The 27,317-nt window shown below is 38.6% G+C and overlaps 1 protein-coding gene across 1 annotated transcript; it reads right to left on the reverse strand.

Annotated features, from left to right (window-relative positions):
* Positions 1-342: 342 nt before the first annotated feature.
* On the reverse strand, positions 343-26,882 carry drgx.S (dorsal root ganglia homeobox S homeolog). Its single transcript, XM_018227648.2, has 6 exons — positions 26,836-26,882; positions 24,779-24,876; positions 20,690-20,791; positions 11,352-11,524; positions 10,424-10,545; positions 343-880 (listed from the first exon to the last, which is right to left on the reverse strand). Exons 1-6 carry the CDS (start codon positions 26,867-26,869, stop codon positions 627-629), a joined length of 783 nt encoding a protein of 260 aa, XP_018083137.1. The 5' UTR covers positions 26,870-26,882; the 3' UTR covers positions 343-626.
* Between the last annotated feature and the right edge of the window lie 435 nt (positions 26,883-27,317).

A 27,317-nucleotide genomic window follows, 5' to 3' on the forward strand; every position in this document is an offset into this window, starting at 1 on the left:
CTTACATTTAACTAAAATAACTTATAAATTACCTTTAGATATTTGGCAGGAAAGAGGTCAATTTAGGGAAGCCATAGACAATATTAAATAAGGAAAAACAACTGAATCAAAGCTCGGCTCATCTACAGCAAGTCATGAATGGGAAAATACATAAATAAATAGTTAATATATTAAGATTCTATTGGGGCACAGTCCACCATGCTCTTGTTTGAGGGGGAACAACCTGCAGAAAATTGGGTATTTTCTCACAGCATAGATAGCAGCTAATGATCGTACCGATACCCATTAGATTTAAAAAGTCTTCTACTGTGGTCCATGAAAGCATTGGAAGCCCAAACTTAATCTTTGTTTGCAAGGGGTGCATTTAATATATTAACAGTCTGCGTGTTGAACAATGGACTCATCCATTACACAGCCCTCTCTTAATTATCTTAAGCAAGTCTGGAGCCCATGGCAGTTGGATGAAGCAAGGATTCTGATGAAAACATTGCTGTTTTTTTTCCCCATAAGGGAGTGACAAGAACTTGGTAGATCACATGCCCCATCTTTCAGGCTATATAGGCAATGCACATCACGGTGGGTGTCAGATACATTTTTGTTGTCATTTTGTTCTCTATTATGTTCTCTCATACATTTTTTTCTGTGTCATTTTGTTCAGCCTGTTGCTCTGGTCCTCCCTCAAGAGGGGCAGAGGCTGATGCTCCAGTGCTGTTCCCTGCTGTAGGCAGAAGTTGTGCAGATTGGAGTACTGCTTCCGAATGCTCCCGTGCTTTCATTCGGAGGGCTGCTACACTGGCTGTGCGATGACTTTGGCAGCTGTATGGGGGTAAGAAGGAAAGACCCAAGGGGTCTGATACGCAGCAAGAACACAAAGGACTGCCTGCAAGAGAGAAAGGAGATCATGCCTTGTTAAATAGGGTGGGCATTATCATATTAGTTTAATTGTAAAATCCTGTAGATCATTGAATAATAAACATAGTAACATAGTAAGTTACATAGTAACATAGTAAGTAAGGTCTGAATCTGTAAATCTTCTATGCTGCAGATATAATATAACACAGCAGTGGACTACAAGTAGATAGCTTGAAAACAAAATTCTGTGTGTAATACATGCATACTGTAATGCATACTGTATGCCTCTTTATATATGCACCTGAATAAAGACAGATAAGTCAGCTAAATCCATGTTAACAGACATGATGAAACTCTAAACTTATTTTAACAGCCATACTGTGGTATTTAAAAGTATATATAGGACATTATAGGAGTATTTTAATAAAAAAGTCCAATTAAACTAGAATCCACGATATGGACCTTGTTTATTATTTAAAAAAGCATGATTTAATTGGACAAACAAGAAAAAATCTAGTGAAAATATGAATCGAGTTTTTTCACGTTTTGATAGATTTTTTGGCTAATTCCAGCGGAGACCACAGAAACTTCCAAATAGAATAGGGACCTCTCCCACTGACTTATATACAACCTCAGTAGGTCTTTTCGATCCTCTGTGTATAATAAATCTTGAAAAATTCAAGGTTTTTTTTGTTCCATTAAAAGTTTGGATTTTATAGTTTTAGGAGTTTTTGGCTTCAGACTTTAATAAATAACCCCCCTAAATGTGTATAACTGAACTGGCTTGAAAGCTAAGCCTCCATGCAAACAGTGGAAATGAAATAAGAATTTAATCCAATTAACCACTCTAAATGGCTTTAGACAGTCCCCCCTCTCACAGCTTTGGGTCACCTTGGAGGGAAGTGAAGTTCCGTAGTTAGGGAGCATCTGTAGTGTAGAGACATAATAACTTTATACTGAAGCAACCTCAAAGAAATCATACTTAAAGCTTCTATAATAATCTGGATTTACTGCATACATAGCCTGTGTAATATCTATCAACTATATTTCATCAGTAAAATAATAATCTCCTCAGGGCAGTTTTAATAGGTTCTCATTTTTTTTTAATCAAATGACAAAGATAAGTAAAGAGACACAGACTAGATCATAACCATACTGATGGCAGAGAGATGTATCACTTCCTTCGACCCTACTTACATCTGGACAGGAATTGGGAGGAGTAATTCTGAGAAATGTTCAGAAATTCTGCCTACGTCCAAACTACATATTAAGGGACTGTATCCTAAGAAGACTGACAATATGTTCAAAATATGGCTCAAAGAATAAGTGTTAAAGTATGGCTTGCTGGTGACTATAAATCCTTGCAAAATTGAAACATTATTTTAAACATGTTGTTGCTCATGTGGCTTTGGAAATTTTGGAAGGGAAACGCTTACTGCTCCATTAGCAGGGAATATAATGCTGAATCAGAACAACTCGTGGTGAGATCATCTGAACAGATTAATAATTAATGTAATAATCCAGTTTCCCTGTAGGGAGGGGGAATCAATTCTGAGAGTCTGACAGGAAGAGTCCCCCACTTTACTTCATCTCACCACCCCACCTCTGATCAAAGCGCTGTACACAGGCAAACAAATCGACCACTGGAAACACTTATTAACCCCTGCTGAGCTAAAGTCCAGCAGAGCATTGATTAAATTTAACTCTGTGCTTACAACAATTAACTATACTAAGGACTTTTACAGACTAGTGTTTGAAGCTGTGCTCCCCTGCGTTCCGTTTTTATGCGTTCAACCGAAGGGGAGCATAGGAGTAGACGCATTCAGTTTTTTTCAATGGGGCTGTACTCACACAGGCGCATGTAGGCTCCGAACGCAGGAAAAATGCAGCATGTTGTGTCTCAACCTGCGTTCGGCGCCTACATGTGCCTGTGTGAGTACAGCCCCATTGAAAAAACTGAATGCGTCTACTCTTGCGCTCCCCTGTGGCTGAACGCATAAAAATGGAATGCAGGGGAGCGCAGCTTCAAACGCTCATCTGTCAGAGCCCAAAGTAAGAAATTATAATGACCAGTATTCACCTGCGTCATCGAGTCCAGCAAATAATCTACAGCCTTGGCATGCCCCCAAAGTGCATGGAAAATACATCTAACCCCAGCACTGTCTGAAAGCAGCAATGATGAAGCACAGCTGGAAAGACATGCAGTGATTTTTAACCTGTGTGCTACCAGAGAACATCCATGGAGAGCAAAAATTATCAAATATCAGAAAGTATATTAGAATAAAGATTTAGTGGTAAAATATCATAGGTGTCATTTATGACTGCATGCAGAGTTGCAAGTCCACAAATTTGGCCACAGTCAGCTGTGCAGAAAATACCAGGCTGCTGCCTTCTTCCTGCTTCCTGTTTCAAATTATCCACAGTTGTGTCTATTCACACAGGAGAACGACAGACTAAACAAGTAGTAGCACCACAGCAGCCTGCAATAAAACTCTGAAGTTCTGCCAAAAGAATAGAGAGCACCCATCAATCTGGTGAATGCTAAAAATGACACCAACTGGACTCAGAATATTGAGAATATAAGGGTCCGATCAGCGTCGGACTGGGGACCCCCTGGCCCCCACCCCAGATGCAAAAGCACCCTCTGGCCCTCCGCCCTGAACTTCAACCCCCCTCCTTTCGCCGGAGGGAGGTTGGAAGCTGCTTACAGCTTCCGCGAAAGGACCGGGTCTGGGCGGATGGGGCCCACAATGTGTTTTTATACCGGTGTCCCGCTGGCCCAGTCCTACACTGGGTCTGATACACATCAAAGATGTGACAGCAACTGCATCAGTTTTGACACAATTGCATTAGGCACCACTCCCAAGACAACCATAATGATGCTGGAGTTATGGGGGAAATTCTGTGTTTTGGCATTAAAATCATGGCTGGGCATTTGTGACCTAGCCATAAATTTGGGTTTGTGTGTGTATACATCCACCATGCTTTAATCCTGAATTGGGCACTGAGAAGTCAAAACCTTGTGCCAGAGGTTAAGTATATACCGTAGAAGAAGCAATACTGCAGGACTCCTGGGGAAAAAAATATTAATTTAGGTCACATACAAGTAATGTTTCATGCCTTGTTTTGCCCTTTATCAACCCCTTGATAAAAGGTAAGATAATGCCTGAAAGGTTGCCTCTATGTGACCTAAATAAATCACTTTTTTTTCACTTTTACAACCAGGTATGCCCCTCGACAACTGAACCACCACAGCAAGCAAGTAGTCATTCTCCAACCATATTTCAGTTGTATGTCTGTTTCTTACTTAAACTGTAAGTGGGGTCATAGTGACCCACAATTAAAGTTATTTGTATAGAAACAAAATATTTTAGTAGTGCTGTGTACTTTTTCCATGCAGTGGGCAGCTTTTTTAACATATCTGAGGGCAAGATATTGTCATACAAAGAACATACAGAGCTCTTAAAAAAAGTTAGGACCCTGTCCAGTTGTACAGTTTTGAATTGGCAGGCTCCTTTGTGTAAGCAGGCTTGAGAAAGGTGACATGACCCCAATAAAGCTCTATGAGCAGTTATGACTTGCTTCGCAAGTGTCCTCCTCCGTATCTTATAATACTTGCCATATTGAGCCATTAATATGCTTAGTGAAACTGCTCCAGATCCAGTTATTTAGAGCTCTTGGTAAAATATCTTGATTGCAAGATCCTGCACTTTATTGTATACTGATGAGCTAATGGTCATTTGAAATTTAGGTTAGCAACAAACTTCCATTAACAAAAACTTATACTTGCACTAAGGTCAATTTAATAAAATATCAACCCTAACTAAAATTTGCTCACATTATTATTATTATTATTACAAATGCTGTAACATAGTAAGTTAGGTTGAAAAAAGACACACGTCCATCAAGTTCAACCTTTTAACTTTTTTTAACCTGCCTAACTGCCAGTTAATCCAGAGGAAGGTAACATCTAAGCCTCTCCAATTTGCAGAAGGGGAAAAAATTCCTTCCTGACTCCAAAATGGCAAACGAACTAGTGCCTGGATGGATCAACTTGTACTGAGTACTAATGAGCTATCTTCCATAACCCTGTATTCCCTCACTTGCTAGAAAGCCATCCAACCCCTTCTTAAAACTATCTAATGCAGGGGTAGGGAACCTGCGGCTCTTCATCCTGCTTGCTGCGGCTCAGTCTTGCGGCTTTGCCTGTCAGGTCGTATTTACAGCCCTAGCACCTGCTGGTGGCTTCTTGAGTGTGCGACCGCAGTAAGCACACTCAAGAAGCCGCCAGCAGGTGCGAGGGCTGTATAGACGTCCCAGGAGCCACAGCAAGATGATTTCATCATGGTCCTTACTGCGGTCACACACTCAAGACAAGAGAGAGACGATCATCATGGAGATTCAGAAACAGAAGTCACATTAAACAGATGAGAACACTAGCATTTAATAGGGCTATTCAGTGTTTAATTTATTTCAAAGTAGCCCTGCATATACACAATGCACTTCTGTTTGTTGTATTTTGTTGTTGTAACAGTTAAAATTAAAAAAAGGTTAAAAAAGTTTATAAGCTGTGTTATGTTTTGCGGCTCCAGACTATTTTTCTTTAGTGGGAGAGGGGCAAAATGGCTCTTTTGATAGTAAAGGTTGCTGACCCCTGATCAAATGTATCAGCCTGTACAACTGATTCAGGGAGAGAATTCCACATCTTCACAGCTCTCACTGTAAAAAACCCCTTCCGAATATCTAGGCGGAACCTCTTTTCATCTAAACGGAATGGGTGACCTTGTGTCAGCTGGAAAGACCTACTGGTAAATAAAGCATTAGAGAGATTATTATATGATCCCCTTATATATTTATACATAATCATATCACCCCTTAAACGCCTCTTCTCCAGCGTGAACAATTTGACCAGTCTTTCCTCATAGCTAAGATTTTCCATACCTTTTACCAGCTTAGTTGCCCTTCTCTGTAACTTTGCTAATACAATAATGTCCTGTTTGAGTGATGGAGACCAAAATTGTATGGCATATTCTAGATGGGGCCTTATCAGTGCTCTATAAAGTGGAAGAATGACCGCTTCCTGATGTGATTTAATGCCCCTATTAATAAGACCTTATTTGCCCTTGATGCTGCTGACTGGCATTGCTTGCTACAGCCAAACTTATCATCTACAAGGACTCCAAGGTCCTTTTCCATAATGGATTTGCCTAGTGCAGTACCATTAAATGTCCCCATAGATGCAAAGATTTTTCTTTGTTGAATGACCGATTTTAACGAAATCCGACCAATCTGTCAAATTATCGCGAAGTTAGTGGGAATCGAACGATCATACGATTTTTTTGTCCGACATCAGTCAGAAAATTGATCGGCCAGGTTAAAAAAAATGTATCTGTCCCAGTGCAGGGCCAAGCAGGCAGCTACCCTCAGTTTTCCTAGCAATATCACCTGAAATGGTCTTTTTAGTTGATGGACAAATCATACATTTAAACGATCGTTTCGAGATAATCGTGGTCTCATGATAACGAAAAGATCTTTTAAAGATCTTTACACCTATGGGCAGCTTTAGGGTATTTACATTTATTTACATTAGGGTATTTACATTTATCAACATTGAATCTCATTTGCCACTTAGCTGTCCAGATTGCCAGTTTGTCGAGATCCTGTTGCAAGGATGCCACATCCTGGATTGAATTTATTGGACTGGATAGTTTTGTGTCATCTGCAAACACTGATACATTACTTACAATACCTTCCCCTAAGTCATTAATGAACAAGTTAAATAAAAGTGTACCAAATAGCGAGCCCTGAGGGACCCCACTAAGAGCCTTAGTTTAGAAAGCAGTCGTTCGTGGGGTACAGTATCAAACGCTTTGGCAAAATCCAAATAGATCACATCTATTGCCCTCCACTGTCCAGCATCTTACTTACCTATTCATAAAAAGCAATCAAATTTGTCTGACAAGACCTATCCTTCATAAAGCCATGCAGATTGCTGCTCATAATGTTATTCACTAGGACAACATTTTGAATGTGATCCCTTAACAAGCCTTCAAATAATTTGCCCACCACAGATGTCAAATTTACTGGCCTATAATTGCCAGGCTGGTATCGTAATCCCTTTTTAAATATTGGAATGACATCAGCTTTTCTCCAATCCATAGGTACCATACCAGATGAAAGCGAATCTGAGAAAATCAGAAATAGGGGCTGGTCTAAAACTGAACAAAGCTCTCTTAGAACCTGGGGGTGTATGCCATCAGGCCCTGGAGCCTTGTTTACATTCATTTTTATTAAAGCTTTATGGATCATATCCTGAGTCAGCCACTGACTAGATTGAGCTGAACCATCAGTGCAGCTATGAAGTGAGCCTGGGAACTCAGACTTCTCTATTGTATACACTGAAGAAAAGAGCTGATTTAGCACATCAGTGTCAGACTGGCACACAGGGATACCAGGAAAACTCCCGATGGGCCCAGGTGTCAGTTGGTCCTCATGCTGCTAAACATTTGGCCTATTTCATGGTCATTTCTTATTTCTATGAGAACAAAGAGGCTAAATAGATTGAATAATATATAGTATGTAAAGAAAAGAGACTAGGAAAATAGAGGTTGAGTGAGGAGAGGAAGAATAATAGTACTGAGAGAGGTCTAAGGTTTTTTGGTGGGCCCCTGGTCTAATGTTTTTGGGTGGGCCCCTGGTGTCCCAGTCCGACACTGAGCACATTTGCTTTTTCTGTATCTGTTACAACCATACTGGTACCATTATTTAATGAAGCAACACTCTCAACCTGCATCTTTTTACTTAATATTTATTAAAATATTTTAAAAATATTTTTGGGGTTAGTCTTAGTTAGTCTTAGTCTTTTTGGGGTTAGTTACTCGCCGCAATGTACTCTTCACTTCCTTTCTTTGCCTTCTGGATTGCTGATTTACAACATTTATTATAGTCCTATTAACTTCTTTACTTCTATATTAAGCCACATAGGGTGATTGTTAGAGCTCCTACATTTACTCCTTAAGGGAATAAATTGAGAACAGTAATGATTTAGGGGCATATTTATTAAGGGTCAAATTTGGAATTAAAAAAACTTTGAAATCTGGATTCAAAAAGACCAACCGAAATTAAGTCGATGTTGTTTTGGGTTGAAATAGGTCAGTTTTCCATCAAATAGGTCCGTATTTGGGCGAATTTGAATCGTTCGAATCGAAGGAATAGCGCATTTGATTCAAAGTTTTTCCCAAAAAAACTTTGATTGACACCAAATAGGTTCTAGGAGGTCCCACATAGGCTAAAACAGCAATTCAGCAGGTTTTAGATGGCGAATGGTCAAAGTCGAATTTTTAAAGAGACAGTACATGATAAATTTCGATATTCGAATTTTCTAGTTTTTTTCAAATTCGAATCGAATTTGGACTATTCCCTAGTCGAAGTACACAAAAAATAGCTTGAAATTCGAATTTTTTTCATTTGGAAATTCACCTCGAACATTGATAAATCTGCCCCTTAATATCATTTTAAATGACATCCATTTCTGTTGCCCCAATCAATGCTCTGAAGGGCAGCCCTCAAGGCACAAAAATTAGCTTTTCTTAAATTCGTGTTTTTTGTTGTCCAAGTGTATATTTATTAAATGATATAAAATTATGGTCACTATTACCCAGGGATTCAATGACTTGCACATTTGCTGTAAGTTCTGGGTCATTTGAGATAACTAGATCCAGAATAGCATTTTTTCCGGTTGGCTCCTCAACAACCTGTGCCATAAAATTGTCATGCAAAAAGTTTATAAACTTTTTCCCATTAACTGATCTGGCAGTACTGTTGCTCCAGTCAATATCTGGGTAATAAAAATCCCCCATTATCATTACTTTACCCAAACTAGCAGACATATCCCTCCTCCTTTTCTATTGCCTCTGTCCCTCCGAAACGAAGTATAGCCACTGATATTAACTGGCCAGTCATGCTATTCAATCAGCCATGTTTCAGCCACACCAGTCACGTCATATTTTCCCTCCAGCACCAGCACTTCCAGCTCTACCATTCTACCTGTCAGATTTCTTGCTTTTGCAAACATACATTTAATACTGGTACCATATTGTACTGTCTTTTAAATATTCAAGTTACTCTTCAATAACCTCTCTGCAGTCTGTCTCTATACAGACAGGCTTTATCCCCCATACGTAATAAAAGGCACTGCAGTAAACCAAGCAAAGGTTGCTTTTAAACAGGTGACCAGTAAATGTCACCTGCTAATTGGTTGCTATAGGTTATTGTTCCTGGGAAAACTTAGTGCCTTTTATTACATAACCCTCTATGTGTCATATTTTTTTATGGAAATTTAGCTCTAATACATTATTGGCCTGTGCTCCCTTTGCCTAGATGATGTATAAACAACTCTAACACAGAGCCTGCATGTAGGGAGAGACATATTACTGACAGACGAATAGAGAAGAGTACCTTGATCATTTCAAGAACAGAACAGTACATCATTTTAATTCATTATCCTATACATAGGACATTTCTTATTTTCATGACATCAAGCTTATATACTTGTTTTTGTTTTCATGATATATATAGTTCCCAAAAAACTGCTGTCTTTCTCCATGTGTCCTGCAGCTTACTGACATAATTTCCTTCTTGGGAAAGATCAGTCATTGTTAAGATATGGGTCTGGACACTATGGAGAGACTAGTATTTTCTAAATTAGATAATTCTCATTATATGATTTGCTTATGCTATATAAATTTTTGGGTTGCAAAACAGACTATTCTAAGTGCACTATAGTATAAATATCAAGGCAGCACACAGGAAAGGTATATCCTGTAAGCTTGCTGACATGGCAGCAATTTAATGCTGTCAATTAAAATTTAGTGAGTACTTGTATAGTATTTGGAAACTATTTTTTCCCAGGATTGAGAATTTTACATATATAGCAACATAGTATGAGACAAACACATTACATTATACAGTCAGTCTGAGGTCTGAGAAAAACTGTTTGAGTATAAGTCCTACTGCTGCTCAATTAATAAGCGCCTGCTATTAATTAATTGGCGTGGGATGCTTCCAGCCATTAAAGAATGCGAAAGGACTGAGTAAATCCACAGGCACTCAATGCTTTTAGATATAAGTTATGGCAAGGACAGGAAATCTCTAATAAAAGACCACAAAATTAGCAGTGCATCCTGCTCACCACCAGCACAGATTGGTGCATGGTAATATACAGTACATAGTCTGTAGAGAAGCCTACAGTGCTGAACTCTGTGCCAGTCAAAAAGAAAGACATGAAAAGCATCTTAATAAGCCATTTTAAAGTGAGCCAGATTTTAGTGCTTTGGTATACACTTCTTGCTGAATTAAAAATAGAATAAATAAATAAAAGTTTTGCTGTAAAGACAAAATCACATCATGGCTTTCCCAGCAGTTTAAAAACAATGTTTTAAACTGTAATGTAATGTGAATCCTACCAGGAATTGGTTAATAACCTGGAATTCATCTGACATAAGCAAGTTCCCCATTACCTGCACTTACTCTAGCCTACTCTAGCCTCCAGGATTGAGCTATGGAACCTTACCCTTCAGAGAAGCCACATGTGAAAGAGCTTGAGCATAACTTGCTGTGTTTAGGAGAGATCCAGGCAGGCAAGAGGGAAAAAAAGAAGTTGCAGAACCCACATCTCGGTCATGGGACAGACACCTAAGAGCACAGAATAAAATATAAAGTGAATAGTTGTAATATGGCAAAAGTGACTGCCATCAGTTACCTTGCCTATTCTATCACATCTAATTCCACCCCAGAATCAAGTACAAAACCTAGGCCTGGAATGGCAATCTGTGGATTCTGGCAAATGCCAGAGGGGCTGCTGTAAGATGTCATGGACAACCACTATTTAGTGGGCTGTGGGGGACAGTTTGGGTCTCTGTGTGAAACACCAGGCAAATGGGGCAAATTCACTAAAGGGTGAATTTTCGCCTGCGAAGGCTTCACACAACTTCGCCAGGCACAAATTCACTACCACTACGCTAATTCATTAAAATGCAAAGTTGTGTCTCTGTAGCCGAACCCTGGTGAAGTTTCACTAGCATTAATTTGTCACAGCTATCATTTCACATTTGTTTCCGCCTAGCGAAACTTTGTTAGTTCACTTACAGTAAGGTCAATTTGAATAGGGGGGTTCATATAGCTCTTATATATGAATTTATTAGAGATGTTGGTGCAAATGATTGAAGTGGCCACTAGTGGTGGGCGAATAAATTCGCGAAACTACCGTGAAAATTCGCTAATTATTCGGTGAAGCGAAACGCCACAGATTCGCCCATCACTAGTGGCCAACTGGCCACTTATTTTTAAAAATGCACAAGGAAGCAAAATAAAGGCATCCCTGCTGATAGGATTTCTGGTGACTTTTTGCTAGCTACGGCCACTTTAGTAATTCTGCCCCTATATCTTCAGAATCCCTTCATGTTCAGAGAGAGTACCTGAGAAAGCCCTACTTAATTTACCTTTGGTGTGCTTCCAAGGTTTCTTTCTTTCCTCGCACAGGCTCCACTGTAGAAGGGGGGCTGATATTTCTCCCAGCAGTGATAACTTCTGGGGCTGTTTCCTTTGCTCCTTCTTGATCACAGCTGCCCCTTTCAGTTTTTCGCCACTTTGCTCGGCGGTTTTGGAACCACACCTATTTTAGTAAAGGAAGTTGTGGAAAACATTGGTACTTGTATCCAGAATATGAGTAATTAACAAAGAAATATTATCTAGTAGCAACTAGAGCAATATATCTCTGTTTTATAAAAGCAATTATTGTTTTTTTACTAGTTCAGAAGCATTTGCCAATGACCTTCTACCACTAGAGCAGACCTCTTAATTAGTTCATTTTAAGTGCTATCGTTTTGTATGTCAAAGTCGAAGTAAACTTTATTGTCATCTCAGCAGTATACCAATACACAGTGAGACGAGACGACGTGGCTCCAGCTAGTACATATCACAAAAAGGCACTTAGAATTCACAATATTCAGGCTCAGGCCCCCAGCTCAGTGCTGGGTACAAACTCAAGTCCCCGGCTTCTGTCGAGGAGGTAGGCCCCGTTTTGTTCTCCGGCTCTGTGTGTGTGCCAGGGCCGGACTGGGAGTAAAAAGCAGCCCGGGCAAACAAAATCAAAGCAGCCCACATGTAAACACACAATGGTTTTGTACTCATTCACACATATATTGGGGTAAAACTGCAAAAATTATGTGCATAAAGAGCTGCCTTTCTCGCTTAACTGTACTTAATGTAAAATATTACAGTCATTAACAAACTATTATTATTACATTATAGTACAGTAACATATTTTTTACTGGCACCACACAAATCTAATGTGTCCTTATTAACCATTTTGTTGATTTGCCATTTATTGACAAGGATTCAATAGTTTACCATTACAGTATGGGGTACATTGCTTCTTAGAATATGCTAGTGAAAAAACAACTCACCCACTTTCTACTCTTCTACACTTTCCTATGGGATTTTCAGAAATTTATCAATGAGTCAGTTGCACATTTAATTGTAAGCTATGATTATGAGTATCGTAGCACAGAACACATAAGGTTTGTTGTATTTAAGTCTACTTTTTGTTTACTGGCCTGGTGTGGGTTTATTGTGCTACCCCTTCCAGATTTAGGGTTGCCACCTGGCCGGTATTTTACTGGCCTAGCCGGTAAAACACCCGCCAAGGCCGGTATTACAAATTTACCGGCAATGTAGCTGCTGGTAAATTTGTAATATCCCTAACTGAAGCCCTTGGCCTGCCCCAATCTGCAGAAAATCTACCTTTTCTTCGGCGCCTGGACAGTTGCACACCGCCCCCTTTGACGTCTTGCCCCGCCCCTTTGATGTCACATCCAATGCAAGCCGCAACTCCGCCCCATTTGCAATCACTCCCACCCCCTTTGACATCACATCCCACCCCTTTTTACTGCCCCCAGCACCGGCCGGTGCAAATTTTATTGAAAGGTAGCAACCCTATCCAGATTCTGTAGAACTACTACATGTGCTGAAGGTCTTGTTGGGGCATGAATGCCTAGGCACCACATCATTGTGGGCAAATGTCTACTTTTATGCAGTGCTGCATTGGCTATATCTTTATAAGTTTGAACTACTCCTAAAGACTAAGTGCTGTAGTTCCATGAGAATCGAGAACAGTAAATAAGTAATCACCTAAAGGACACAGTGCCAGTTCCAGCATTTTAACACATGCATGATTCCCAGCTGAGTGGGTGGCAAAATGTTCAAATGTGATTTTTAATAGACACAGTAATGTTCTGATTCACAATTCAGCCCACCCAAGCCCCACACCCTTTTTGTTGTATTGCCAACTTGTAATTTTCAGTACTCTGAGAAATGCCCAAGCAAGTCCCCTTCCCTCGCCCTTTTCACTGACTGTGTGAAGCAGTGAAACAGACCTTTCTGCCGTGCTGTCTCCTGTTGTACTTCTAATTATGAGCTCTCTGCTGGCAGGCTGCAAACAGCAGACCGTTTCTAATTGATGCACACTCTGCAATCCACTGATCATGTCTGCTGTCTGCAGCCTGCCAGACTTGCCAGCAGAGAGCGGATAATTAGGAGAAGTACAACAGGAGACAGCACGGCTGCAGAGAGGTCTGTTTCACTGCTTCACACAGTCAGTGAAAAGGGCGAGGGAAGGGGACTTGCACGGGCAGTAATCAGTTGACTCCCGGACGATCAGGAGCGGCCCACTTACCAAGAAACAGAGCGGCCCCTCGGGCAATTGCCCGTATGGGCACATTGTCAGTCCGGGCCTGGTGTGTGCTAGAGAGCCCGTTTTTCCTCCTTTAGGCAGCGGATGTCCCTTTTAGGCTGCTGGTGTGGGAGATGTTGGCAGAAGGGGACTTGTAAACCATGGATGGGTGCAGATTTTAACATTGCCCTGGGAGCCCTTGCAGATGTGTCTTCCCTGGGGGAGGGTGGGCGTGGCCTGTATCTCACGGACAAAGGGATATGATAATTTTGTATAGTCCATTCTTGTTGGGCCTTACTACTCACTAAAACTAGAAATCCTGACTGATCTGGGATCATATTACTTTACTATTTCATTTGAGCAAACATCACTTTTAGACCGAGAAGAGTTAGTATATTTCTCACAATATTCCTACATAAACTGGGACATATGCCTCAGAACCACACTACGGGGCACATTTACTTAGCTCGAGTGAAGGAATAGAAGAAAAAATACTTTGAATTTCGAATGTTTTTTTTGGGTACTTCGACCATCGAATTGGCTACTTCAACCTTTGACTACAACTATGACTTCGAATTGAACGATTCGAACTAAAAATCGTTCGACTATTCGACCATTTCGATAGTCGAAGTACTGTCTCTTTAAAAAAAACTTCGACCCCCTACTTCACCACCTATAGGTCCCCATAGGCTTTCTAACAAATTTCTGATCAAAGGAAAATCGTTCGATTCTAATTTGATTAAACAATTTTTCCTTTGATCGATCGATCTCAGGAAATGTGGTAGATACTTCGACTTCGATATTCGAAGTCGAAGGATTTTACTTTGTCGGTCGAATATCGAGCGTTAATTAACCCTCGATATTCGACCATTAGTAAATGTGCCTGTACGCTATACCCTAGCCAGGGTGTCTATCTTTGCCCAATGCAATCTTGTCTGGAGACAGTGGATTATGATAGAGAAATTAAGAAATGAGTTTTAAAGTGGCACGGTCTGTTCCCCAAACTAGTATTGCATATGAACTAGGACACTAGATAGAGCACAGAGGATTGACACCAAAGTTAATGGGCGCTTTTAACTATGAAAATAGACTTTGTTCTTTTCTGGTGGTTTTAAACTCTCATTACACATTTGGAGAAACTGGGGTAAATAAATGGAAATAAAAAGGGCAGTAAAGAATGCAGTGGGGAGTAAAAATAGAAGTGATGCAATGAGCAAAATCTCAGGTGAAAATTTTACTGAATATCTCCCAAACTGTCTGTGTTACTTCATGATGAGAAAACTCTATTTTCGTATATTTTAGGATGCAATACAATGAGGAAGTAAAATCTAAAAATACTGTTACCAAAAATCAGAAAATGGCAGACCTTTGTGTAGTAGTAGTAATGTGTGTGCTACAGCAGTGAATTGGTTACATGGATTCCGTGTTCCAATATCTTCTTATCGTATGGGTGTTTATTAGTTATCAGTAATTAATGATTCTCGTTATTATATTTAAGTAGCCTTTAATCCCACGCATCCGCAATCGCTGAGTAATGAGAATCTTTATTCTAAATTTAGGTCACTTGAGCAGAAGCTTTGTCTCTTAATTGAGTGAAGGTCAGAGCTAGAAGGATCTTTAATTGAGTTATTTTTCATTATCATATTTTAATGACTTTGCACTGGCGGGCTGTGGAGAAATCCGTTCATTTCACTATTTAGGGTTCTGTTTGACAACATAAGGCTGTTAGCTGTTACACATAAATCATCATTGAATGGCTGAGAGGGTCCTAATTTTAAAGCCCCCTCTTTTCATCTCTGGTCTTCATTCACAAACCAAATGTGAATTCCATTTCCATAATCTGCACCTTTGTAACCGAGGGGCAAAGGATTATTATGAGCCAAAATTAATTTTTTTTTAACTTTAAATCTGAGACCAAGCAGCAAATGTAATGACTTGCCAATATGAGCTGGATACAGTACACAAAGTACACGTGAGACATCAGCTACTGCAGAACCTCTTAAGAAGTTGTGCTATTAGTACTAGCATTGTGTTTCATCATAATATAATACAATTCTAAATTGTTTCACAACGTTTAAGCTGTTCTCTTTAAACAGGCTCAGGAGTAAAAAGAAGGAAAGTATTTTGAGAGAAAGGGGTTGTTCACCTCCAAACACTTTTTCAGTTCAGTTGGTTTCAGATAGTTCACCGGAAATAAAGAATTTTTCCAATTACTTTCTATTTTCTAATTGTGACAGTTTTTCTAATATTGAAGTGTAAAGTTGCATTTTCACCTTCTAAATCAGTACTGGGAGGGGGGGTCGCCGACTCTTTAACTATGCAAAATTGATACATTTAGTTGATACATTTGTTATCGTTGTCCCTGCTGGGCAGAATCCCAGAATTTCATTAAAAGCAGCTGTTAGAATTCATACAATAGTTGCTAATATTCCACAGATACTGCTGAGAAATGTATCAACTAATTGCATCAACTAAATGTAGCAAATTGTAACAGTTCAGAATCTGCTCCTGGATCACTGAGACAGGAACATTCAGCTTTAAACTTTGGTTGAATGGTAAAAAATAAAAGATGGAAAGCAATTTGTTTATGGTGAACAATTTGAAAACAACTCAACTGAAAAGTGTTTAGAAGGTGAACAACCCCTTTAATGTGTATTTTAAACCTTCCATTTGTACAGTGCTCCAAATATTATAAAAAAGTGAAATACCATCCCCCCTAATCTTTTGATTCTGTTAAGTGAAACCAACTTGCTAGCTTAGTTTAAAAACATTACATATTTCAACATAAAGGGACAGAAATACAATCGGTGCAGCAGAAATTCATTTGTTTATGTAAGGAGAATAATTAAGACATTCACCACTAAAAGTCTTTCTGCACTGGCAATCTTCCACTGACTGCTTGTTGTATACTTACTGGGGTGTATTTTTTAATATGTTGTCCAAGGCTGATTGTCTTACCCATATATAATTTCATGAATCTAAGATTACAGTCAATTTCTAAGTTTCAAAATGTCATATGTATGTATGGCTGCCAATGCCATGTAGATCCATGTGGATCTAAATCTTTACACAGGACCACTCTGTTATTGTTCTGATATCTTGTCCCCCCACCCCCTGTACATGGCACTAATTATCTGATTTATCTCAATTTGTGTGACTGGGGAACTCCTGGAAAGGATGCAGCTTTAGATTATATACGTAACTGACCTAGGAATCTGAAAAGATCCGAGGACATTTAAATCATCACAGTGCGCTATTGTGTAAATTAACACATACAACAACTTGAATCACATACAGGCAGGCAGTTATTTAGTCATCTATTGTATGCCTCTTTCCAACCACATACAGTGTGCTTACTATGCAACTTTTCATAAATGTGATACATGTCACGGAGGCACCGTGCAATAAAAATAATTTAAGTATCTGTTTGGATATACTAACTTTGTTATTTTTTTTATTATATTTTGATTTAAAAGGCAGAAGACACTATATTATAAAAATGGAAATTTCCATTTAATAGCGATGATACTATATGTGAAATCTGATTGGCAAACTGCAAAGAACTGTGTCACCTACAAAGATGCCAGATATGCAGAATGCCATGGAAAAACACAGATCTATGAATTAAAAAACAAAGAACACTACTAAACAAATGACAAATTATGTTCTTAACCCTCCACACAGTGTTCTACCAGTGATGGCACAATCAGGACACACAGAGGACTAACAGACGCAGTATGCAGAAATCTGTAATAATGCTGAGCCTGTTCTGAGAGCCACTGCTTTCTCTTCCTTTTTTTTCAGTGCAAGGAAATGGATGTCTCTGTTGCAATCCAATACCTTAGAGACGCAGACAAATTAGTGTAGAACATTATCACTAGTTAATTATGAATGACCGATTAATCAAGCTAATTTAATATTCCACATTATGTTGATGTTATTAAAGTGCATGGTGAAAGTGACAGATAGCCATCATTTGCTCTCGTGGCCAAATGTGCTCTCTGAACTGATATCCAGAGCGTGTCGGAGAGAAGGGAAACCACAGCAACATTATGTCCAGGGTAGAACAGGAGATTAGAAAGAGGCTATAGCATTCAACAGAACAATTCAGCATTGGATATTCAGCCTAGTCCATACTTTAAAGTGCAACATTATTTAGTTGATCAATAGTTTAAATTAGTTTGATACCAAATGTTGTGCATTAACGAAATACTCTGCTAGATTCACATAGCTCAGACTTCAGTATATGTGTTTCATAGAATTACACAATTAATTTATGCCAAATCGGATCCTCGTCCAATTATGGCCTGTTTAAAATGGGTTACCTATGGCACACTGGTGTGATCATTGAGTATTATTATGAACAAAAGGAACATGTACTTTCTATAAGAAGACATTTTGTGGAGTACAATCAAAGCAGTTACCAGCATTTTTGTGCATTCATTTGATGTTTAAATTACTCCAAAGGACATGAACGGTTTAAAAACACAAAGTATTATAAAGGTAAGACTAAGAATCATACCAAATGGTAAAAAAGGCCTGGGTGTAAAGACAGGCAGATTTAGTAAAAAATCACGTAATCAATTTATAGCTCACCGTAGTCGATAGGTGGTCTAGGTGCAAAAAGCCACAAAACTCGTTGCATCAAAAGAAAGTTGTTTTTTCACACCTTTCCAACAGAATGTCTTTTAAAGCTCAATTTGAAAATAGCATGACAGCCTGAATTCTTAATACTAATAGTGTTATTTATTTGATTTCAATGCCATCTTGAGCTTTTAAAGGTGGATACGTTCCCCACCTGTTGGTATTAGGAATTGTGCTCCTAACGGTCATATACTATTTTTTTTTTTCAATCTAAAAATAGTCCTGACAATTTTTGTGTGTGTGTAAACACTTAATTATAGACATTCATTTGAAGTTGCGTTCTTATTTATCATAAGACACAGCATGCAAAGACTCTGCACATGTGCATGAATACTTTACGATAAGTTTTCAAAATTCTAGCCCAGTCGGACAGAGCATGGTAATTTGCTCTTAAATAACAGTGATTGCAGTGATTCAGAATAAACAATTGCCCTGAAGCATACAACTAAAGAGGCAGGAATATGCCCATGAAATTCCTATATCTTACTTCCTAAACTAATTTGTGAACAGCAAGTCAAGCAAGCACATATAAATCTTGCATTCTACACTGTATTGCATGAGACAACCAGTCATGCATGATAGATAGAAAACCCAATATTCAGGTAAAAAAATCCATGCACTTTGCTGTAAGTTTTATGATTGGAGATCTTTGTGCTCTATACTTAAATGACCCCCTCGTTGTTCAGTGCCCTATGCCCTTGCTGACTCTAAAAGAAAGCTTGCCAAGACAAAGTACTGAGAACTCTCCCTCCCTGCCTGATCAATCTGTGGCTTTGGTGAGGGTCTTACTACCAAAAGTATTGAAAGAACTGCATTCATCTGAGGAAAGACAGGATGGTTTGCTGTCTATTATAGTAACAGCAATGCATATACTAAAGGAAGCCTTGCAGCAGTTATTCTTGTATGAAACATGTGACGTATACCAGAATAATGTAGGGCTTGCATATTTCATTTCTAGTGTTAGCCTAGTTCAGCCAATGTAAGCAAACTTTGGGGCCCATTTACTAACAATCAAATTGCTATTTTTATAGTTGTTAAAAACTCTAAAAATGCTAAATTTAGTAAGTGAATAAAACATAAAAAAGCCTTTAATACCAAACTTCACCATATAAAAGTTGTTGAGGTGCTATAGAAGTCAATGGGAGCTGTGCTCATCTTATTGGACCACTTTAAATTTGTTCAGACTTTTAGAGGTTTTCAGATTTTTTTTCCGCTAGGAATTCTCTGAAAAACTTAAATTTTTAGAGGTTTTTGAGGTATTAGTATGTTTTACTGCATCGTTCATCATTTTTATATATTCAGATCTTTTAATAATTTCAATGACAATCATCGTTTTACAGTTTGTGAATTTAGTTGTGGTTATGAGAACCTCTTAAACCACTAAAATCTGACTTTTAATAAATAGGCCTGCACAAATTGTCATAAACTGCCCAATCCGCTCATTTGGTGAAGCCTGCATTTGATTTGGCCACCCACACACAGGACCACATTAGACTGATACCACCGTTAAAGTATTAAGCGATTAAGTTATTGGGCAGTATATGGAGCCCTCTGGTGGGCTTCCGGGCAGGTTTAAAAATCCAGGCAGATCGAGTGCCACATCAGTTCGTTGATGTGATCCTCGATCTGACCATATTTTGCTCATTGTGACCGGCCCGATATCATCCAACTCAAGTTGGGCATATCGGGGTGAGATCCACTTGTTTGGAAGGTCCACCTTTAGCTTTGGGACCCATGATCAGATTATACACCTGGGCCTGCAGAGGCAGAGGTTCAGCAGACAAAGGCTGCATCACTGTGCCAATACTATGTAACAATGGTTTGGCCAAATATTATTTATAGATCCAAAATGCTTGGGATCCAGGGTATCCTAAGAAGGAAATTTGGATCACAATACCTTAAATCTACTAAAAAAAAAACTATTAAGACATGAGTCTCATGTGATTCCTGATATTTTCTAAATTGTTGTATTTTCCAATAATCTATGAGCAAAATAATTTAAGTGCAAAACAGCACCAAAGCAGTGTTTAAACCCACAAACATGTATCAGCTGATATATGTATCAGCTATCTTTATGCATTATTCAAAAACAATTCCATTCAGACTTACATATTCAGTAGAAGCCTGAATGCCTAATCTATGTGACACTGCAAAACATTTAAGGTTTATTTACAGGTATTTGAAGCAGTAGATCAGTAGATCTAAATGAAGATTAAAGAGCTTCTTTAGATATATTTGCTGGACTTTAACTCAATTTATTATATGTTTTAATAATTTAATTCATTAATGGAAACAGCCTTTAACCCATACTGTGTCAGGTGCTTCAGGCCCACATGGCTTTAAACTCAAAGCAAAAACCACAACATTATTAATTCCTGCAAATATAGTGCTTTTACTGTCAGTTTTTTTAAGGACAAATGACCTCCATTCCCACCGTGCTCCTCTTTAATCTGTGTTATGTACCTGTACTCTGGCTTCAGTGAGGTTAATTTTCATTGCAAGTTCTTCTCTGGTAAACACATCAGGATAGTGTGTCTGGGCAAACACAGCTTCCAGGGCTTCCAGCTGCAAGGAAACAGACAGAATATTAGCAGTGCAAGGTTTTCCCCGGCTAATTACAAGGAGATTTTAAAGCAAACAGCACAAGGTGATATTGGTAGGGAAGAGAGCTTTACAGGGAGTGGGTTTTAACAAGGTAAAGATAAACTACATATTCTTTCCTTAATTATGCTGGCTGCTAACATTGCTCTACATTACTTCTGCTCTCTAGCAGGTGATTGGCAGCAAGAAAAGTGGCATATACCAGGAACGTTTCCTCTTGTTTTCTACCAACCTTGCACTATCTTCTGCAAATATTAAATGCATGTATAATTTGCAATAAATGAAAAATGTTTATAACATTCCTTTTAATATTTGCCATTTAAGTAAAAAAAAAAATCTATAATTGTGCTGGAACAGATGTTTTTTTTAATGACTGCACTATTTCCCTTACTGCACTATGAAATTGGACATTGGTTGGACATTGTTTTGTATCACAGTTACATTACCATGTCTTGTGAGAAACCAATGACACTTCTAGAAATCACAGCTAGAAGGGCTGCACTGACTGCATTTAATTTAATGAGCAACATGCACTTAATAGAAGTGTTCCTTACTTTTCAATCTTGCTTACAATTTAATGTCAGAAAAGATCAGTACATCTTATTCCTACCTCTATTATTTATATTATTTAACAGTAAAAATATATTGGCCAGTGATTAGAACCATCTGAATTAGCTGCTGTGTATTGTGTAGTGAACCTTTATGCTGGACTATCTAGTATAGGTAAATCTAAAAACAACTGGACTTGCTGAGTAATCGTCCAGTTGTTTTTAGATTTACCTATACTAGATATACCATGACCTGGATGAATGAAAATCTTCATAGTCTTTATGCTGGACCTTTGAGTTCCAGACTTACTACCCCTGCAACCCCTTTCCTAATCATAAGCTTGCTGGCTTCTAATAAATCAATGTATATATGCCCGGTTATTTACTTTGTATTATCTTTTCAGTTTCAGGTGTTTTTCCATTAAAAAAAAGTTTTTGTCTTCACTGAATGTGTTCACAAGTATTTTTCCATGACAAATGAATCACATATAACATTTAAACATCAAACATGAATCATTGTTGCAGATACTGTATTTTGTAATGCAAATATAGTTCCAACTGTTCCAAATGTCCATGGTGTCAGCTGCCTATCCCTGAAAAGTATAGTTTTTAAATTTGACCAATTGCATACAAGCAGAATGTACATTCTTTTATGGGCAGAAATCTGTTTTCTGTGTGTGTAGTCTCTCTCTCTTTATACCCTAGCAATTGAAAAGTAGTGCTCATAGAACACAAAAAAAAGATGCCATATATTGTAGATGTGGCAAATTTTACCCTTTTTAGAACACTGCTTGTATGGTGCAAAGAACTGGCAACAAAATGTCTCCCAAACATCAAGAACTGAGTAAATAGAAAATCTATAGAACTGAGTAAATAGAACCAATATCATTGTAATATGCATCTGTCATGTTAATGCAAATAGTAAGCACTGATTCAGTGAAATGTTATGACAATGGCAAGAATTGCACAAATATTTTTCTGGATGTTGTGATTTGCTAGGAACGTCTGCTCCTTTTCCGTGTACCCTGTGTACTTGGGAAGGTCCATTCCTCAACAATTGTATTGTAGTGGTTTTAGCGTTTTTTTTTTTTAAACTGCAATTAAATGTTCTAAAATCACGAATGTCTTGTAATTTATTAAAAGATTTGAGTATAAAATGTACAAATGAAAAAAAAAAGCTAAACTAAAAGATATGAAAACCTGAATGTCTATAAAAGGTACAATTGGATCATCACAGTTCTTCTATAGGACTATTATAGGACCTTGATCACTTTTACTTTCTGAAGTTTTGTATTAGGATTTTACACTTAATAAATCTGATTTTTTTTTTTAAGTTTTAGATAAATAATAAAACAATAATTTTTGGAGAAACAATATGATTCATGAAAAAAATTAAAAAAAAATTGAATATTCATAAACAGGCCCCTATTTATTAAAGGACAAGTAACAACAAAAAAAGAAAGTGTTTTAAAAGAATGGTAATATAATCTAGTGTTTCCTTCTACTGGTAAAACTGGTTTATTTGCTTCAGAAACTCTACAATAGTTTATATTAACAAGCTGCTGTGTAGTTATGGGGACAGCCATTCAAAGCTGAAAAAGGAGAAAAGGCACAGGATACACGGTGTTTGAATGGCTGCCCTCGTGGCTACACAGCATCTTGTTTATGTAAACAATAGTAGTGTTGCTGAAGTAAACACACTGTTTTACCAATGCAGGACAACAGTACTTTATATTGTCATTCCTTTGAAACACTTTGATTTTTTGGTGTTACTGTTCCTTTAATATTCAGCCCCTAGCATCACCAGCAAAGGAAAAGGTATGAAAGCAATGTAAAATGACATTGAAGATTCCAGCAGGATTTTAATCAACATTTGCACATTTGTAAAAAAAAGTGTTAAAGTCCTGTCCAGTATGGCAACATGCAGAATGACATGGGCACTTCTCCTGTGAGTCTGGTCTTGCTCATTCCCTCCTAGATCATTTGCCCAGTTTTGAAGTTTTTTCTAATCACCTGAAATACACTGACTGGGTAGTGCCTGTGCAATACAAACCTATCCAATATTTTTAAAGCACCACTAATGCAAAAAGTGCAAAGCAAGATTAATTTGACCTGACATTCACCTATGCTGTGTTCAATTATCTTTTCTAACTGTTCTCTAAACAACATCCCCCAATTTGTTTTGTTTATTTGGAGCTTAGATTTTCATGAACTGCCCCCAAAAAGCCCTTACAAGAAAACAATAACAGGACTTTTTGAATATAGGTTATTTTTATAAGTATAAATGTTCTAGGCTAAATTAACATTATACACATGTTTCTAGTGAACTTTCATTCCTCTTGCTAGGAGTCCTCAGGATAGCTGTAGTTAAAGGGATACTGTCATGGTAAAAAAATTGTTTTTCAAAATAAATCGGTTAATAGCGCTGCTCCAGCAGAATTCTGCACTGAAATCCATTTCTCAAAAGAGCAAACAGATTTTTTTACATTCAATTTTGAAATCTGACATGGGGCTAGACATATTGTCAATTTCCCAGCTGCCCCAAGTCATGTGACTTGTGCTCTGTTAAACTTCAATCACTCTTTACTGCTGTACTGCAAGTTGGAGTGATATCACCCCCCTCCCTTTTACCCCCCAGCAGCCAAACAAAAGAACAATGGGAAGGTAACCAGATAGCAGCTCCCTAACACAAGATAACAGCTGCCTGGTAGATCTAAGAACAGCACTCAATGGTAAAACCCATGTCCCACTGAGACACATTCAGTTACATTGAGAAGGAAAAACAGCTGCCTGCCAGAAAGCATTTCTCTTCTAAAGTGCAGGCACAAGTCACATGACATGGGGCAGCTGGGAAATTGACAAAATGTCTAGCCCCATGTCAGATTTCAAAATTGAATATAAAAAAATCTGTTTGCTCTTTTGAGAAATGGATTACAGTGCAGAATTCTACTGGAGCAGCACTATTAACTGATGCGTTTTGAAAAATTTTTTTTTTCCCATGACAGTATCCCTTTAAAGGCCTGCCCCCTAGGTTTTTGAGTAAGCAGCACCTCTAGGAGAGTCCAATGTTCAAACTGTGTCTGAGTCTTAGAAATTGCTTTCAGTAGTTATTACAGATACAAATATGTTTAAAACAGTGATCGTTTGTAATCCATTTATACATATAGTGAACGTTGTTTCTTACAATTTCTTTCATTTAGGAAATGTAAGATCTAAAAGCTATGAAGGGTTAGGTTTAAATTAGTTTAAAAAATCAACAGACCTCCAGCCAAGCTCAGGGAGCTCAGATGGAATGAATATCTATGGACTGGACGTCCAAGATCGCTTGAAAGCCGAAAGTCTTTGTTTCGCTGGCACACCATTGCAAAGTGGGGATCGCTGGCTGCTAAATCGTTGCAGGTACCTGTTGCAGTGTGAATGTGGTTCGGTTCCTCCGTTGTTTTCTGCGCAGAAAGCCATCGTCAAACTCTGAGGCAGAGTGAGCCCCAAAAGGAGGCGAACCTACTGAGAGAGAAGGGGGGGGCAGGAGGGTGAGCTCAGGTAACCCCAATTAACATTTTAAATCTGTTATTTTACAAAATTTCCATGTAATCAGCACTAATACCTACCACCGATACCTATCCAAATCTGCCTGCTCAATTTAAAAAAATTGTTAACTAACAATAGTACTTAGTTAAGTATCATCGGGTCATCATTCACTGCAGAATATCCAGCTGTTCTGCAAAGGATAACCCTCTGATCAGTGGCTTCATTTTCTGCAGCCCACAGAAGCCAGGCCAAAGCAGTCAGAGGTTCTTTTCGAATGTAGAACAACAAAACAGTCTATGTTAATTTGAATAGTCGCACAACTAAATTATTATAACAGAAAAGTGGAAATATCTCTCTTTCTGACTGTATGAGACAGTGTGTTTCCACTTGTAACTAGCCGCTCATTAACTCTGTACTTTGAGAGAAAAGCCTGCAAACTGGAATGTCCCATCTGCGTTCACCCCTTAGCCTCAAGGCACTACATTTTAAATACACCTCATGCCCATCCTAAATATTAAATAAATACCTCGCCCCCCCCCCATATGCGATTCTCTGCATTAATCTCTCATTTAGATCTGGATGCCAGTGAACCTCCTCTCAACCATAGATATATAGTACCAGACATTTACTTCTAAACTGCACCATAACATTCGGAACAATGGCAACTCAAAGAAAATCCCATACCGACTTCTATTAATAAATGGGTTTAACCAGCAGACTTTCAGTATATACAGATAGATCGATGGATAAAAACACTATACAAATATGCACCAGGGTGTATTTTTATAGAAGAAATAGACATGCAGAATGCGCGAAACTGTATTTATCTTTATATATTTCGTTCATTTAATTAAAAACAAAAAAACTATACGAAAGAGATCGAGAAGGACGTGTATCTACGAACAACCGCCTAATTGTATCAAAACGAATAATTCTTCACTGTATGTAGATCCTCCTATTGAATGCCTATGTGTACTTTTCGCGTCTCCTGGGCCTAAATATCGTGTGAAATACGTGAAATAACGACGTGAAAGCTTTTTCCCGACCAGTAGAAATGGATCGTTGCATACAAGTAATAAAAAAACAGACGTCCTTGTAATTGGGACATTCTTCTGTATAACAGAAACCCGTCCACGCATTCTCTAAATGCCCAAATATTTAATTAAAGCCCATAATTGATAATGTTTATTCATTAGCAGCTTGCTGTTTTCTTCTGTTAGTGCCCATGGCAGGATATGGGATAGCTAATTTTCGAATAATTTAACCCCTTGCGTGCCGTGGGTTATTTGCTGCTGACCCCACCGCCGGAGGGCTTCTAGGATCTTTTCATGTTTACATGATGTTTGCAAACCTCATTAAAGATTGTTGTTTTGAGGCACAGTCAGTGTCAGATGTGGGAGGGCCCGACAGGGCCCCGGACACTGAACATCTGTGCAGCCAGATTTGGCTCCTCTGCCCTCAGGCTCCGGGGAGCAGGTGGGAGAAGCAGACTTCGCCCTGCAGACATCCATTTACCTCCCCCAGCCTTTTACTGGAAAGAATGGAGGGCTCGCTAAAGCTTTGCTTCATATTTTATGCAACATTAGAGAGCCTTGTACGACAGAGGGACAAACAGCTCTATGAGTAATCAGCAACTCTACCAGCTAAACACAAGAGCACAGGTCAGAATGTAGTAACGAGGGGTTCAGCGTTGGCTGTGTTTGTGGGTAGGTGCTAATAATCTACGTTGGTATCTACCTAACCGGGATAGAGTAAAGCTGGGTTGAGCAGTTGAATTGTAGGAAAGATTCAATGCTGGGTAGCCTGGGTATGATTGTGGGTCTATGTTAATAAATCTATGCCGGTACCTAACTGAAAACGTGTAAAACAAGTCACTGTTATAGAAGAGAAAAAAGTGTACATGATGCAGGCATGAAAAAGTTGAGGACTCACCTTCCAGATGAGGGGGGCAGTGAAAATAAAACATGTTCCCCGAGCTGCACCTAGAAATTACAGAAGGACAAAGTTAGTAAACATAAAAGAGTGTGCAGCAGAGAACAGAAGCTTACAGTGTTCTGACTCACAATCATTTGCATACTGGATACAACCTCTACAGACATACTCAGACATAAATGGTACGCGAGACCAAAGTTTTTTTTTATATACTTTGCGATATAGCAGACTTGATACTAGGTTGTGACACAAATCTTGATGCGGCGCTAATAAAGGAGCACGTTTCCACTATGTTGTAATTCACTTTAGACACAAGGCACAATCAAGACTAGTCAAAACATTTGTTTGTGGAAGCAGTCCCAAAAACCACTTCTTTTATAATGGAATGCACCCTGGCAAAAAGCAAAAATGTCCTCCGTACTCTGTATTTATCTAATCTGCCGGCCCGTGTTCCAAATAAATACTGAAGTGTATACTGACAT

The sequence above is a fragment of the Xenopus laevis genome, chromosome 7S, assembly GCF_017654675.1.
Source record: "Xenopus laevis strain J_2021 chromosome 7S, Xenopus_laevis_v10.1, whole genome shotgun sequence".
Classification (NCBI taxonomy): Eukaryota; Metazoa; Chordata; class Amphibia; order Anura; family Pipidae; genus Xenopus; species Xenopus laevis.

Excerpts from the sequence above, each read along its gene's own strand:
- drgx.S (XM_018227648.2), bottom strand. The coding sequence starts at position 26,869 with ATGTTTTATTTTCACTGCCCCCCTCATCTGGAAG. Across the intron at positions 11,525-20,689 it reads TCACTGAAGCCAGAGTACAG|GTGTGGTTCCAAAACCGCCG; the intron begins GTACATAACACA and ends TTACTAAAATAG. Across the intron at positions 10,546-11,351 it reads ACCTTGGAAGCACACCAAAG|GTGTCTGTCCCATGACCGAG; the intron begins GTAAATTAAGTA and ends CTGTGCTCTTAG.